The sequence below is a fragment of the Bos javanicus genome, chromosome 22 (genome assembly GCF_032452875.1).
Source record: "Bos javanicus breed banteng chromosome 22, ARS-OSU_banteng_1.0, whole genome shotgun sequence".
In the NCBI taxonomy this organism is placed as follows: domain Eukaryota; kingdom Metazoa; phylum Chordata; class Mammalia; order Artiodactyla; family Bovidae; genus Bos; species Bos javanicus.
Genome location: NC_083889.1, coordinates 32707310 through 32721925, shown reverse-complemented (window position 1 = coordinate 32721925; position 14616 = coordinate 32707310). Strand labels below are relative to the sequence as shown.

Sequence of the window (14616 nt, the reverse complement as noted above, 5' to 3'; positions counted from 1 at the left end):
ATTTTCTTACCTACTCAAAATGCATTCAAGTACATCATCTACAGAAATGAATCACAGACCTAAACATCAAGACTAAAATTAAACCATTTCATAGAAAGCAAGCTTTGTGACCTTGAGTTAGAAGCAAAAGATATCAAAAGCATGGTAGCTAAAAGAACAAACTGGTAAACAGAATCTCATCAAAACAAAAAACTGCTTTTCAAAAGACACTGTTATGAGAATGAACAGACTCAAGGGAAATATTTGCAATTCACTTATCTGATGAAGGAATTGTATTGAGAATATGTAAAGAGTTCTCAAAATTCAATATTAAGAAAATAACCCAACTTTCTAAAAAATGGGCAAATGATTTGAATATACACTTCACAGATATACAGAAAAGCAAACAAAAAGATGCACAATGTCACTGGTCATAAGGGAAATGCAAATTAAAACCATCATGTGATATCACTACTCACCTAGTAAATGGGCTAAAATTAAAAATACAGACCATGCCAAGTGCTGACAAGAATGTGAAGGAACTAAGACTCTCTTACTCTGCTGGGAGGACTGTGAGCTGGTACAACCACACCGGAGAACAGTTTGACAGTTTCTTGAAAAGTCAATCATACATCTACCATATGAACCAGCCATTCTGTTCCCTAGGAACTTCCTTAGGAGAAATAAAAGCATATGTTCATGTAAGCACTTGTAAGAAATGTTCCTAACACCCCTACTTGTAATAGTCCAAACTGGGAACACCCTCAAATGTCCACCAACAGGTGAATGGATAAACAGTGTGTGACACAGGATGGGCTACTATTCAGCAATAAGATGAGCTACTTTGAGGACAAACGTATGGACACCAACAGGGGAAACAGGGATGCGATGAATTGGGAGATGAGGATTGACGTAAATACACTCCTATGTATGAAATAGATAACTAATGAGAACCTACTGTATAGCTCAGGGAACTCTACTCAGCTCTACAGTGGGCTTCCCTGGTGGCTCAGTGGTAAAGAATCCACCTGCCAATGCAGGAGACACAGGTTCGATCCCCGATCCCAGAAGATCCCACGTGCCATGAAGCAACTAAGCCCATGTGCCATAACTATTGAGCCTCTGCGCTAGAGCCCAGGAGCCCCAACTGCTGAAGCCCATGTGCCCTACAGCCCTTGCTCCCTAACAAGAGAAGCCACCACAGTGAGAAACCCTGCACTGCAACTAGAGAAAAAACCCCACTCACTGCAGCTAGACAAAAGCCTGCAGAGCAAGACCCAGCACAGCCAAAAATAAATAAACAAAATGATTTTTTTAATGCTCTGTAGTGACCTACATGGAAAGGAAATCCAAAATAGAGTGGATATATATATATATATGTATGTATGTATGTATGTATGTATGTATGTATGTATAGGTGATTCACTTTGCTGTACAGCAGGAAGAAACACAGTATTGTAAAGCAACTATACTCCAATAAAAATGAAGAAAAGAAATGAGCTACTGATGCATATGACACCCCACATAAACCACACAGCAACTATGAAGAAGAAATCAAGCAAAAAAAGAATAGATCCTGTATGGTTTTACTTCAACACGATTTCAGGCAATGAAAACTCATCTATAATGGCAAAACAGATCAGTGGTTGCCTGGCAATGGTACAGGTAGGGGCAAGAGGGATTGATTACAAAGGGGCACAAGAAAACTTTCAGGGGTAATGGGTATATTCATTATTTTGATCATCAAGATTGTTTTCATGGGTGTGTGTGTGTGGGTGTGTGTGTGTACATATATATACCTATACATTATGTATGCTAAAAGTTACCAAATTGCACACTTATACAAAGTTTACTGCATGTCAATTATATCTCAATAAAGCTGTTTAAAAATACATTAAGTTCTCAATGTAATACCCAACTCTGCACTATTTAATTTAAACCTCATGAAAAAACATTGAGATAGAGGGTGCAGTCCCATTGCCAGAGAGACTGAATAACTTTTTCAATAACTCACACAGCTAGGGCTTCACAGAGCCAAAGCACAAGCATTTTGATTTCCTGTTAAATAAATGCTTTCAAATCACTTGGTATTTTTTAAAGGTAACTTCAACAGCTCCCACTGTTTACACTATTTATTTGCTTAGCAAATCTCCTTTCATAGACAGAGCATGGGTAAATGTCAACCCCATCATTTCAGGATCATCACAAATTCTAAAATTAATAGGGTTCAATTGAAGGTTTCAGTGACTTAGAGAAACAATCCAGGTTCTGACGTGTCACACAGCCAAGAGTCACCAAGTCAGGCTCATCGGAAACAAACTCAAGATCAGCACAAGTAGAAGAGACAGGCTCCCACCTGGAGAGATCAAACACCGTAATTTTTCTTCTGGAGCATAAACACACACACAGACCTGGCAACTAAAATGCTGAGCTAGCCATTGTGTGGATGTTTCAAATTTCTAGACATCCACTAACTAGAAAAATATTCAGTGTTACTTGCCACTATCTTGCTTTATATACAGTCAATATTTCCTATTGAATAGGATTGACTAGTAATAGCTCAAACACATAGAATCTCTCCAAATTGAAGTCACTGGTCTCCACTGGTTGGCACTTTGGAAATCGGCTAGATGACTACAGGACATCTGGGGAAGGTCAGGTAGAGCAAACAGCAATAAATCCATGCCTGTATCTCAAATCCAACCAGGCCTTTCAATGGTTCTCTTGAAAGAAATGACTTCCTGGACCACCATGCCTTGCAAATGCTTTCCCAACAGCAAAGCTTAGAACTACGTTTGGCTTGAGGGCAGAAGGCACACACCTTTAACTTTGTGCCAAGTTCAAACTGTTCACGTTCCCCTGCCATACACATTGCCTGGATTGCTGGTATTTACCCCTAGCCTTTTAGCGAGTAGTTACGCAAGAGTCAGTAACAAACTATAGAAAGATGCCCCACTGGTAGAGTCATTCTTTCATTTTATTTCATGCCCGTATTACTTTTCCCTGAAACAAAGTTATCTACTCTTTCCCTTTCTGAATCCCTCACTACCTGTTCCACAACACACTGCGAGTGTGCTCAGTCGTGTCCCACTATTTGTGACCTCATGGAGTATAGCTCTCCAGGCTCCTCTGTGGGATTTTCCAGGCCAGAATACTGGAGTGGGGTGCCATTTCCTCCTCCAGGGGATTTTCCTGACGTGGGTTGAACCCACGTCTCCTGCATTGCAGGCAGATTCTTAAGCACTGAGTCACCCGGTCAGGCCCTCCCAGCCCAGTTTAAATTGACTGTAGTTTTTGTCTGATTTCAGACTTTCCCCAAGACATATGCACTGACAGCCCACAGCATAAGGAGTGGGAAAGTTTTTAACTATTGTACACACTCTCTTCTCAGAGTGAATTAAAGTTTTAATAGGTTTCTGAACATCCTTTTAATAATATGACTATCACCATATAGGCCAAGTTATTTCCAGCATTCAAGTTACACCTAGAAAAACATAAAACCTCATTGTCCTTCCCTTTCCATCTCTACCCTCCTGATTGTTCTTACCACATGATTTTGTTTTCTTTATACAAAAGATTCTGGTTTCCTTGGATAAAGCCAACATTCAGATGAGATCTTGGGCTTTTTAAACCCCAAAGTGTAGGCTTTGTTTAGGTAAGTTCAAAGGTATGGCTTGAAGAAAGAAAAAGGAGCTTTCTTCTCAAGGGTAAAGAGAATCTTTTGCCTAACTACCCAGAGAACTCTTCAAAGGCCTTGGGTTGCCTCTTCTGCCTCAAAGGCACAAAAATGCATCAGGGAAAAAAAGCCTGCTCTGCCACCTGCGGGGGCTCACAAGCTTATTTAAGGACCTGAAATTCTTTACTCCCCTCTCTGTGAAACACCCCTTCCTCCCCACAAAAACCAATGTGAAGCATGCTCATTTGTCAGATATTTTGCCAAGCTGACCTCGTCTGTGGCACTGGGACTTGAACTTGCAGCTGAGATGAGAAGTCACATATTAACACCTCACATGATTGGTTCCTTTTTCTTTTGAACACCGAGATTAAGATGAGCCCATCAAATGGCACTGGACAAAAATAATGAAGGGTCCAAGGGAGGTCAGTGGAATCCCTCACGCTACGAGCTCTTGGCATCCAGGAACAGTCATGCCAGTACGAAATGACCAAATATTCTCACAGTCCTTCCAAAGAAGTGGAGATGGAGGTCATTGCTACAGGGAGCAAACAGACCTCTCTTCAAGCCTGATTGTGTGTAGTGAGCCTGAAATGGAGACTCATCACCACTGGGATCAAACTGTAGCATGACAAGAGCTTGAGTCAAACTTCCGATTTTTTTTCTTCTGAATGAGTGGTTCTGATACTCACCAGGAAACTATTAACTAATATAGTTGCCTGGGCTCCCCCGTCCAAGATTCAGATATAACATAGCTGTGGTGGAGCCTCTCTGTTTGTTTTTTTTTTTTTTTTTTTAAGTAAAAGCTCCCCAGAGAAATCAAGTAAGCATCATCACATGGATACCCTCTTTACTACCAAAACTTGGGCTTTGGGGCCATTGCGGAGTCCTTTTCTGGCTTATAAAATAGAGGATATTCCTGTGGAGTTGTCTACATAGAAATATACCCATACAGTTAAAGAAGTAACCATTCGCTGGGGGCAGGGCAGGAAGATGAAAACAGTTACAGAAGAAACTATATTAAATCTATATTGTTGGACTTCACTCCAGTGGATAAATACCCATTATTGGTCAAAATTAACTTCCAGGGACTAACTTTAAGACTTAATGGCTGAAGCCATCACTCACTCACTCACTCACTCACTCACACTCACACACACTCACACACACACACACACACTCTATCCTGCCATTTTTCTTTTCCTAAAAAAATATACCCTCTTGCAAGGAATGATCATATAGGCAGTTCATCAGGAAATGCAGCCATCTTTTCCACACTTTATGAAGGCTACACACCCCACTTACCTGGTACTTAACCTAAATTTAGAAGCAGTCATTCAAGAAAAAAATAAAGACCTAAAACTAAAAACTTAAAAAGAAGTTAAGTGAACAAAAAGGAGATAAAACACTGTGCCCTAGGATTGACCCATGAAAATACAAATAACTCATAACTCTAATCTTTCAGAAAGTAATGCTAAGACTCAGTTCATTCCCCTGCACTAAGCAGATTACACTGGCCTCTGGCTACGTGTAGCTACTGAGTGCTTAGAATGTGGCTTGGGCCACAGGTTGAAATAATCATATTTGGATGTATTAGGTTAAATAAAATATATTACTGCTTCACGTGTTTCTTTTTACTTTTTAAATGTGGTTATATAGAACATTTAAAATTACATACGTGGCTCTATTTCTGCTAGACAACATCTGCATCAGGCTACAATACTGCTTCTTGCTGTTAGCTCTTCTAAGCCCTGCCTGCCCCCTCGTGTCAGAACTCTGACAATGCAGACTAATTATTTTTCAAAACTATCTGTATTATCTTGGAAAGAAATATCTTACAGTAAATGAGGGCTAAAGTAGTCATTCCAATCAAAATCATCAGCAGGGTTCCTATAAGATTTCAGCTGTTATAGGGGACAGAAACAGGAGCCCAAATTTAGATGTAGTTACTTTTCGAACAATTTAACCAAAGCTGAAAGCAATACAAGGCACCCAAGTCCAACATTCATATTCTGCAATCATCCTGTATCACAGAGAAACCAGAAAATCTAAACTTCCATAAATGTAAACATGACAGAACCTCTATAAAATGGAATGCCCTCATAAGGAGAAGGCAGTTTTCAATAAAGATGACCAACATTTATTGAACATTCAAAACACAAACACAATTCTTAGCACTTTCCAGATGGGAACTGACTCCTCTTTACAACTCCTTAAGGATGACTTTTACTGTTTATTATCTCCACTTTCCAGATGAGACTGAGTCCCAAAGAGATTTTGTAACCAGCTCAAATATGAAAGGAGAGCAGGAGCTAACCTGAACCCCTGCTACTTGCTGTGCAGTAAGAAGAAACCCCTTGCCTCTGGCCTAGGATCTCTTGTCTTCCACCAGCATCCAGGAAACCGACAGGCTGCCCTGTGACCTCGCAAGGAAGGTTAAGCCTCAGACCCGTCACAATTCTTGACACAGCTCCCCATCAGTGAGGTGCCTCCCTCTACGGAAGACCTGACTGAAGCCTAGAAAGTAAAAGGACTCTCAGCACGCCCTGGGGTTGCTCTGTCCCCAGCATGGTGAAATTCTGCTTGTTAGAAATTCCTTTCCTCTTTCCTTAAGGTTGAGTGAAACACCAGTCTTCATAAAGACATTCTCTTCATTACAGTCAGCTCTTTAGAACAATGAAAAACAAGCATTTTCTCTTGTACATGATAAAGCTTCAAACGTTATGTCACTGATTATATCTCCCACCCATACGGAGCCCCCAATTATTCCTTGAAAGTTTCCAGACTCCTGCTCATTCTAAATGCCTCTAAACATGAAGACAGCTACCATTTACTGAGTGTTTACTACGTACTAATCCTTTCACCTACTTTTTTATTGAGTAGGTCCAATAATCCCGTAAGGTAGGCAAGTACATCATTCTATTTTTACAGATAATGAAGCAAGTTCAGAGAGGTTAAGTGACTTGGACAAGGTCACACAGCTGGGAAGTGGCAGAACCAGGATTATGCTTTCCTGAAGATCTGCTTGTGCTCTGCTGCCTCATTCTCAGTTGTGCTCGTTTCTCGGGGCCTTAACACCTGGGCACAATGTATTAAACAGGAGACTTTACACCAAAACAGAGTATATTAAACAGCAGCTAGGCACCATGGCATCTGCAGGAATTAAATGTGACCAAAGTCATTCATATTTAAAGCTGTCTGGAGAAATGGGACTATTAAAATGAACCTGTAAACCAGCAGCACCCAAGTTTCCAACTCTCTCAGCTATATGGGAAAAGCAGCTATGATTCTGTCTTCAAAGGGGAAATTTAAAGTGTCTAAATATTCATTCTTAGGCTTGTTCGTAAAGGACAGGGAAGCCTAGCATGCTATAGTCCATGGGGTCGCAAAGAGACAGACACGACTGAGCGACTGAACAACAACAAAATATACCCGGGGATAAATCTCCAGAATGTAGGATGTTTTGTGTCCCAAACTCATCACGTGAACCTTGAATGAAACTGTCACAAACATCCCTAAATGGTTAATTTCAAATGACTGAAGTCTGTGAAATCGTCAGCATCTTTCCACAGCATTACACGTGCTGCCCTCTTGTGGGGAAATGATGCTACGTACAGTGGCGGGGAAAGGTCGGGGGACAGGGAACGAAAGGACAAACTGCTCCTTGAAGAAATAAGAGAGTTAACTCTGGCTTCCTTTTAAAAGAATGTAACCTACCAATTGGCCCCAGGCACCTCTTCTGTGGTTCTGGGCTACAGACGCCCACACGGTCTCCTTTGTTGTTGTTCAGTTAAGTCGTGTCTGCCTCTTCGCCACCCCAAGGTCTCCTACTCAATCACTGTGTCAGGTGGAATTTTAAAAAACAACAAAGGTGGCCGTTTGTGTTTTCTAATTCCTTAAAGATACTACCTCTGTACTCTAGTGGAAGATGATCAATGCCTTAAAGAAAGTTTCCCACTCCCTGTTCTGCGAAAATTGGGTGCATTTTTGTTTTCTAACACTTGAACTGAAGTGAACTTCAGCCCACACCTAACACCTGATCTGATCAGCCCAAATCAGGGATGGGGTCCCACCTTTTTCCCCTCTGGCTCTGTCTTAAATGGATGAGTGAAGATGGGATTGGAAAATATCTCCTTGTTTATTTTACAAGTGGTTCTAATCTGAGCCATTAAAAGCATCCAGTAAGCTTCCAACTAGGGTTTCCTAGGGCCACAGTTTCTTTAATTGGCCAGCACAAACCACAAAGCTCTTGGGACGGTGTCAGGAGTCCTTTTGGACACAGTACACTGTGTTCTACAGTTAACTCTCTACAGCTTGCTCCCACTCTCAGGCTGTTTCAGATACACTCAAAGACCTGACCAGAGTTTCTCAAGTCTGACCCTTGACTTTGTCATCAGGTGAGCACAATTCTGGGAAGAAAATCCACGTGGCCACTGTGAGGTCATTAGAGACATTTACAACACCTGCCTCCCTTCGCCATTTCCCTCCTCATCTCTCTCTCTCATACACATAAACACACACAGCCAACTAGAACACACAGCCTCGCGAGAACCATGGGCAAAGAAAAGGCAGAAAGAAACAAGGAAATGACAGTCCAGGTACTTGGTGTCCTCAATTTATAAAGAACTCTCACAAATCGACAAGTAAACAATACAGCCAAGACAAAAACAGATAACGGATAGGATAGCCCGAGGAAAACAAGTAGTCCCGCAGCACAGAGTCTGTAGTCAAAGAGCTGCAAGTCAAAACAATCTGACAGTAGTTTTCATTACCATTTTCACACATCAGTAAGACCTGATAGCACCCAGAGCTGATGAGGGTGTGAGGGAAAGGGAGTTATACTACTACTACTGCTGCTGTAAGTTTAAGTTCGGAAGTTTTGGAGCGTGCTTGGCACTACTAAAATCTTTCTTTCTCTTTGGCTGCGCTGCACAGTATGTTGGATCTTAGTTCCCAGACTAGGGATAGACCCCGTGTCCCCTACAGAGGAAGCTCAGACTCAATTGCTGGACCACCAGGAAACTCCCTGCACTACTGAAATCTTAATACGGTTGTCAGAGGATGCAGGACACTCACCAAAAACCATCATCTCCTCTCGGACCTGGATCCCCAGCTAGGGTATGTTTCCCAGCAGCCCCTGCAGCAAGGTGTGGCCGTGGGCACTCAGCTGTAGCCAACAGCAAGAGAAGACAGGTCAAGGGATACCGCCAGCTTCTAACCCAGTTCATCATCACCTCCGAGGTGTACCCTCCCCACCCATTCCCCTTCTAGCTGGCTGGAATGAAGATGGCTCCAGGACAGCCTTCGAGGACACAGGCTGAGAACAGTATAGCTTCCATGCCCTGTGGTTCCAAAAAGGCCACAGGAGAGGACAGCCAGCTGACATGTTACCTACACAGCACTCACGAGCAAGAAATACAGCTTCTTTTGTTTAAACCATTATGTATATTTCTTTGGTCTATGTGTAACAGGAATTAACCCACTCTCACTAATACATTTGCTGTATGTGTGCTCAGAAGTTTAGTTGTGTCCAACTCTTTGCAACCCCATGGAATGTATCTTGACAGGCTCCTCTGTCTGTGGGATTCTCCAGGTAAGAATACTAGAGTGGGTTGCCATGCCTTCCTCCAAGGGATCTTCCTGACCCAGCGATCAAACCTGCGTCTTCTGCATCTCCTGCACTGGCAGGTGGATTCTTTTACCAACAACGCCACCTGGGAAGCCCCACTAATACATCTACGTACACTTTAATTCAACAATTCCACTACTAGAGATTCATCTGCAGTCAGGACATGTATTTGGAAAATACGACAGACCACAAGGTAAATGTCCACCAAAACTGGGAGTGATCAAATAAATGAGAGCACATCTGTACAACAGAGTGGGATATAAATCTGCATGCACTCAAATGAAGCCCCCTTAAACTCTACTGTTAAATAGGAAAAAAATCAAGGTACAAAACAAAGTATAGGGTGAGATATCTGTGCATACACACGTACTAGTATACACATTCCTTTTTCTGGAAGGATAGGTGCATACATACATAAATCTGTAAAATAATATAGAAAATATAGATGACTATATAAAACACTATCTAGAAAGATACATGAAATTGTCAACTTGAGTGGGCCAGGGGACACCTAGATATCTGCCAAAACATGACCCCCGAATATGTCTGTGAAGGTGTTCCTGGAAGAGGTTAGCATTTGAACTGGGGTGCTGAGTGAAGATGATGGCCCATTGTGGTGGGCCTCATCCGAGCGCTTGAGGAAAAGAAGAAAAAAGCAGAAGGTGGAATTTGTTCTTTCCCTGACTGCTGAGCTGGGACACTGACTATCTCCTGCCCTCTGTGCTCCTGGACCACAGGCCTTGGGAAGGCTGCAATGTACACCATGCATATGCAGGGTTTCCCTGGTGATTCAGTGCTAAAAGAATCTGGCTGCCAAACAGGAGATGTGGGTTTGATCCCTGAGTGGGGAAGATCCCCTGGAGAATGAAATGGCAACCCACTCCAGAATTCCTGCCTGGGAAATCCCATGGGCAGAGGAGCCTGGCAGGCTACAGTCCATGCGGTCACAAAAGAGTCAGACACAACTGAGCAACTAAACAACACTATGTGTGTGTATATATATCTTATTGGTTATGTTTATCTGGAGAACCCTAATAATCAACAAAAAGTTAACAGGATATCTTTTCACACCTGCCTGTTACTGTCTGGAATTTTAGCACCAGCAGAAAATTACATAACTGATTCCATGGTGACAAATAGGCAAAACCAGCCTATTAATAAATATTCATTTAGCACCCATTATATTCCAGGCATCAAGGACACAGCTTAAGAAACCCATGAGGGAATAAGACTTCACAGTAGGGTTCAGGAGCCTTCAACTGCAGTTAAACAAAGGGTATGGGCAGATCACAGGGACTTTGCCAGTGTGCTTCCAGACCACCTCAATAAAGTGAATATCATGATAACTCAAGACACGTGAGTTTTTCGGTTCTGCATATAAAAGTTACGTTACTGTAGTCTAGTAAGTGTGCAAAAGCATTATGTCTAAAATAGAATTCACATCCCTTAATTTTAAAAATACTTCATCGCTACAAACGCTAACCATCATCTGAGCCTTCATCAAGTCATAATCTTTTTGCAATGGTCACATCAAAGATCACAGGTCAGACAGACCATAACAAATAAATAATGGAAAAGCTTGAAATAGGGTAAGGATTACCAAACTAGGACACAGACCCACAAAGAGAGCAAACGCAGTTGGGAAGAAACGGAGCCGATAGACCTACTGGATGAAGGGTTGCCACAAACATTTGATTTGTTCAAAAAAAAAAAAAAAGGCAGTAAAGTGCAAGCCAGAAGCCAAGAGCAAAAAAACAAAGCACGCCTGTACTTCTGCAAAGATGGTTCTTCATATATAGCCTGCGGCCCCAGGGAGAGAACAGAGCTCCCCGTGGGCAGGAGCCATCTTGACTGCTTTGACGGCTACTGAGATGAGGGGTGAGACGTACATATGGAATCTAGAAAGACGGCACCGATGAACCTAATTGCAGGGCAGCCAAGGCGACACAGACATGGAGACTTGTGGCACGGTGGGGGGAGGAGAAGGTGCATGAATTGAGAGTGTAGCATGGAAAGATACACTACCATATGTAAAGTAGATAGCCAGTGGTCATTTGTTGTATGACACAAGAAGCTCAACTCGATGCTTTGTGACAAGCTAGAGGGGTGGGATGGAGTGGAAGGTAGGAGGGAGGTTCAAGAAGGAAGGGACGTATGTGTACCTATGGCTGATTCGTGTTGATGTGTGGTAGAAACCAATACAACACTGCAAAGCAATTATCCTCCAATTAAAAATAAATTAATTAATTTAAAAAGATGAGGGATGATAGGTACTTAAATTCCAAAAATAAAATTAGGAAGAATCCCCCGAAAGTCAAAAAGAAACCAAAAACCAAGAATCCAAATAAAATCACTGAAAGAAATCCATGATGAAAATTTCATTTCTTGAGCAAAACTTTCAAAGGCTTTGCTCAGACTTCTTACCGTCCCTGTTACAGATGAGTCTTGGCTTATAGGGAAGATACTGCATCTCGTGTGTTCACAATTCTAATCTTAATTTAGATTTAATTCAGATTTTTTTTTTCTTTTTTGCTCACGTATAACACATTTTATTATCGAACTGCACCTTCACTTTCACACAGACACCCTATGGTCTCACCTTTTCCAAATTTAAAAGGTTATGGTATGGAATGAGGATTGCCAACAAAGATGAAGAATTGAAGGGTTAGTCATGGCCCCTGTTTCCCTCAGGTTTAATCACTATTGATCACAATCTCAAACCCAGTTTTGAGAAGTCTGAAATGTGCTGGTGCTAACCTGCCCCACTGAAATGTTCTGCTTCTGAACTACACTGACTCTCTACCTGCAACCCAAGAAAAGAGATGTGTATTAAACAGGTTAGACTGATGACTTCAAATACCCTATTCCTGAGAGTGAGCTCACCCAAAGATACACAGCACAATAACCAACTAGCCCTGGGCACTTTCACAGCAGTCAAATGGTATCGATTTTACACTGATTTATTAAAATTGCAATCATTATTTTTCTTGTCTTCTCGAAACTGTCGCTTAAGGAAAATTGAATTCTGAGAGAGTTTCAAAACTTCAGCTTAAAGTTAAGTCTTAGTCCTAAATTATCAGAATAACTAACGAGAAACCTTGACCTGCTGTATACCTGAGAATAAGGCTATGTGACCAGCACACTTTCTTAGGCACAGACTTTACAATTCTGACACATACACGGTTTAGGGTTCAAGCTTCACTCTTTCACTAAAAACTCAGAGCATACCTGGCACTGCCACACCTCTGATTACTGAAGCATAGACAGTAAATTAATTGTTTAGTAACGAGTTTGCTGACAAATATCAATTATTCAGGAAAACACAGTTCACTGGGGAGTTTTCAAATCTGTATCACTTTAAATGTAGATGTAAAAGGGAAAGGTGAAGACAAATACACAATACACACAGAGATACTTAACTGATTATTTTGATCTATCTTTAGAAATAAGCGAAGGACAGACATGGGTCTCACTAGAAAGTATCAGAGTGCTTCTCTAAGACTTCAAACACGTTCTATTTTAGGTCCTGGGGCAAAAGCTACCACGACATTTTTTTTCCCTTTCTTTTTTCTTTTTAAATCATTCACCATCTTTTCCTAAAAGAACCCTATTATGTGCAAACTGCCTTCAGTGTTCATTCAAGTTTATCAATAAAGATGTTCTGCCTTCAAAGGAAGCTGGAATATATAAGCACAAAATACTGCTGGGTTCCCAGGATTCTTTGAGAAAAATCACTTCCAAAGAATGGACGTGTACCCAGGAAAAGGAAAAGGAAAACCTGGAGAAATCTTAAAAAGATATCTAGAACAAATCTCTTTAAGCATCAAACCATCAAACTGCTTCACCCTGTTGTATTTCATGCTTCCTCTGGTTATTTACACACCAGTCAAGGCTCCTGTCAATTACCTGTGCCTAAAATGTGGGCTTTGACGTTTGAAAGAGTTTTATTAGTTGATCTCAGTGGCGCATGACGAGTTTAAAGGGCTTACCTGTGTGTCCCCGGAGGTGCTGGCTGGAGGCAGACATGAGCTTACAGCACACCATCAACACATAGGCCAGAAAGAGCCAGTGAGACAGCAAGACGGATCTGGCACAGGCTCTCATCCTGGAGAGAAAGCAGGATGCAGGTCAGCGATGGACGGGTGGTGAGAGACTCTGAGCAAACACCGTCCTTAGAAAGTGGGGAGAGCAGAGGAAGATGCTGGGTGATGCACCTCTACCCCTACCTCACCAAAGAGACCAGAGGCCAAGCGAACCTTACATGCACTGTGCATTCACTCAGTTTCCAATACACACCTTTTATAATTAAAAGTTTCTCAAGTTAGCTACATGCCTCAGTGAGAAGTCTATTTATGAACCCCTAGAGCATAGCCTGAGTGGCCCTGATAGAACATGGGGGTTATATACTATTTTATAGCACAAAATTTAAAAAGCAACATACTTTAAGCAGGATTCAAATAAAAGATATGTGGTTTCTGCATGTGAAAGAAACCACAGAAATTCACACACCAGGCCTGAGAACTTTCCCCTGGTTTCTCTGACTGCATATTAATGCCCTTTGGCCTAGAATACTGGCTGAATAGTGGATTAATCCAATCTCAGAGTCTGATGAGAACATGGGCAACTAGAGATAAATATATAAACAACGTCATACAGATATCAATAGATACATGGATAAAGATGAAATATTATTCAGCAATGAGAATGAAGGAAATCTTGCCATAAACAAAATTTCATATGGACCTTGAGGGCATTGCTGCTAAGTGAAATAAGTCAGATCAACACAAATACTACATAATCTCACTTTTATGTAGAATCTAAAAAAGACAAATTCTGAGAAACAGATTACGTAGCACAGTGGTCAGCAAGGGTTGAGGGTGAGGGAAATTTAGTCAATGGTCAAATCTCCCAGTGACGTGATTAACAAGTTTGGGGATCTAATGTTCAGCATGGTGATTACAGCTCATCTAATAACACTGTCCCATATACTTGAACGTTCTAAGAGGGTAGATCTTAAATGTTCTCATCACAAGAAAGAAACAGTAACTGCGACAGTAAGAAGGTGGTAGCTGATACTATGGTGGGAATCATTTTGCAGCTGATAAACATATTGGATCAATACAATGCACACCTCAAACATACACAGTGTTATGAATCAATTACATCTCAATAAAAACTGGGAAAATATACCTCACTTCATATGAATGGACAGTATCCAAACAGCTGCTCAAAGACAATTCAGTTTACAAATGCGGCTGTGTGGTCTATTCTAAAACACTTCCCTTTCCAAAAAAAAAGTAAATAAAAAGAAAATAGCTAATATGCATTCTACTTT

General features: G+C 41.4%; 1 protein-coding gene across 1 annotated transcript in view; it reads right to left on the bottom strand.

Moving 5' to 3' along the window:
- The window catches only part of TAFA4 (TAFA chemokine like family member 4), a 175179-nt gene that overhangs the window by 109313 nt on the left and 51250 nt on the right, over positions 1 to 14616 (bottom strand). Inside the window, exon 3 of the mRNA XM_061396436.1 lies at positions 13271 to 13386. Within this exon, the coding sequence (XP_061252420.1) occupies positions 13271 to 13386 (116 nt within the window). The remainder of the gene's footprint in view (positions 1 to 13270; positions 13387 to 14616) is intronic.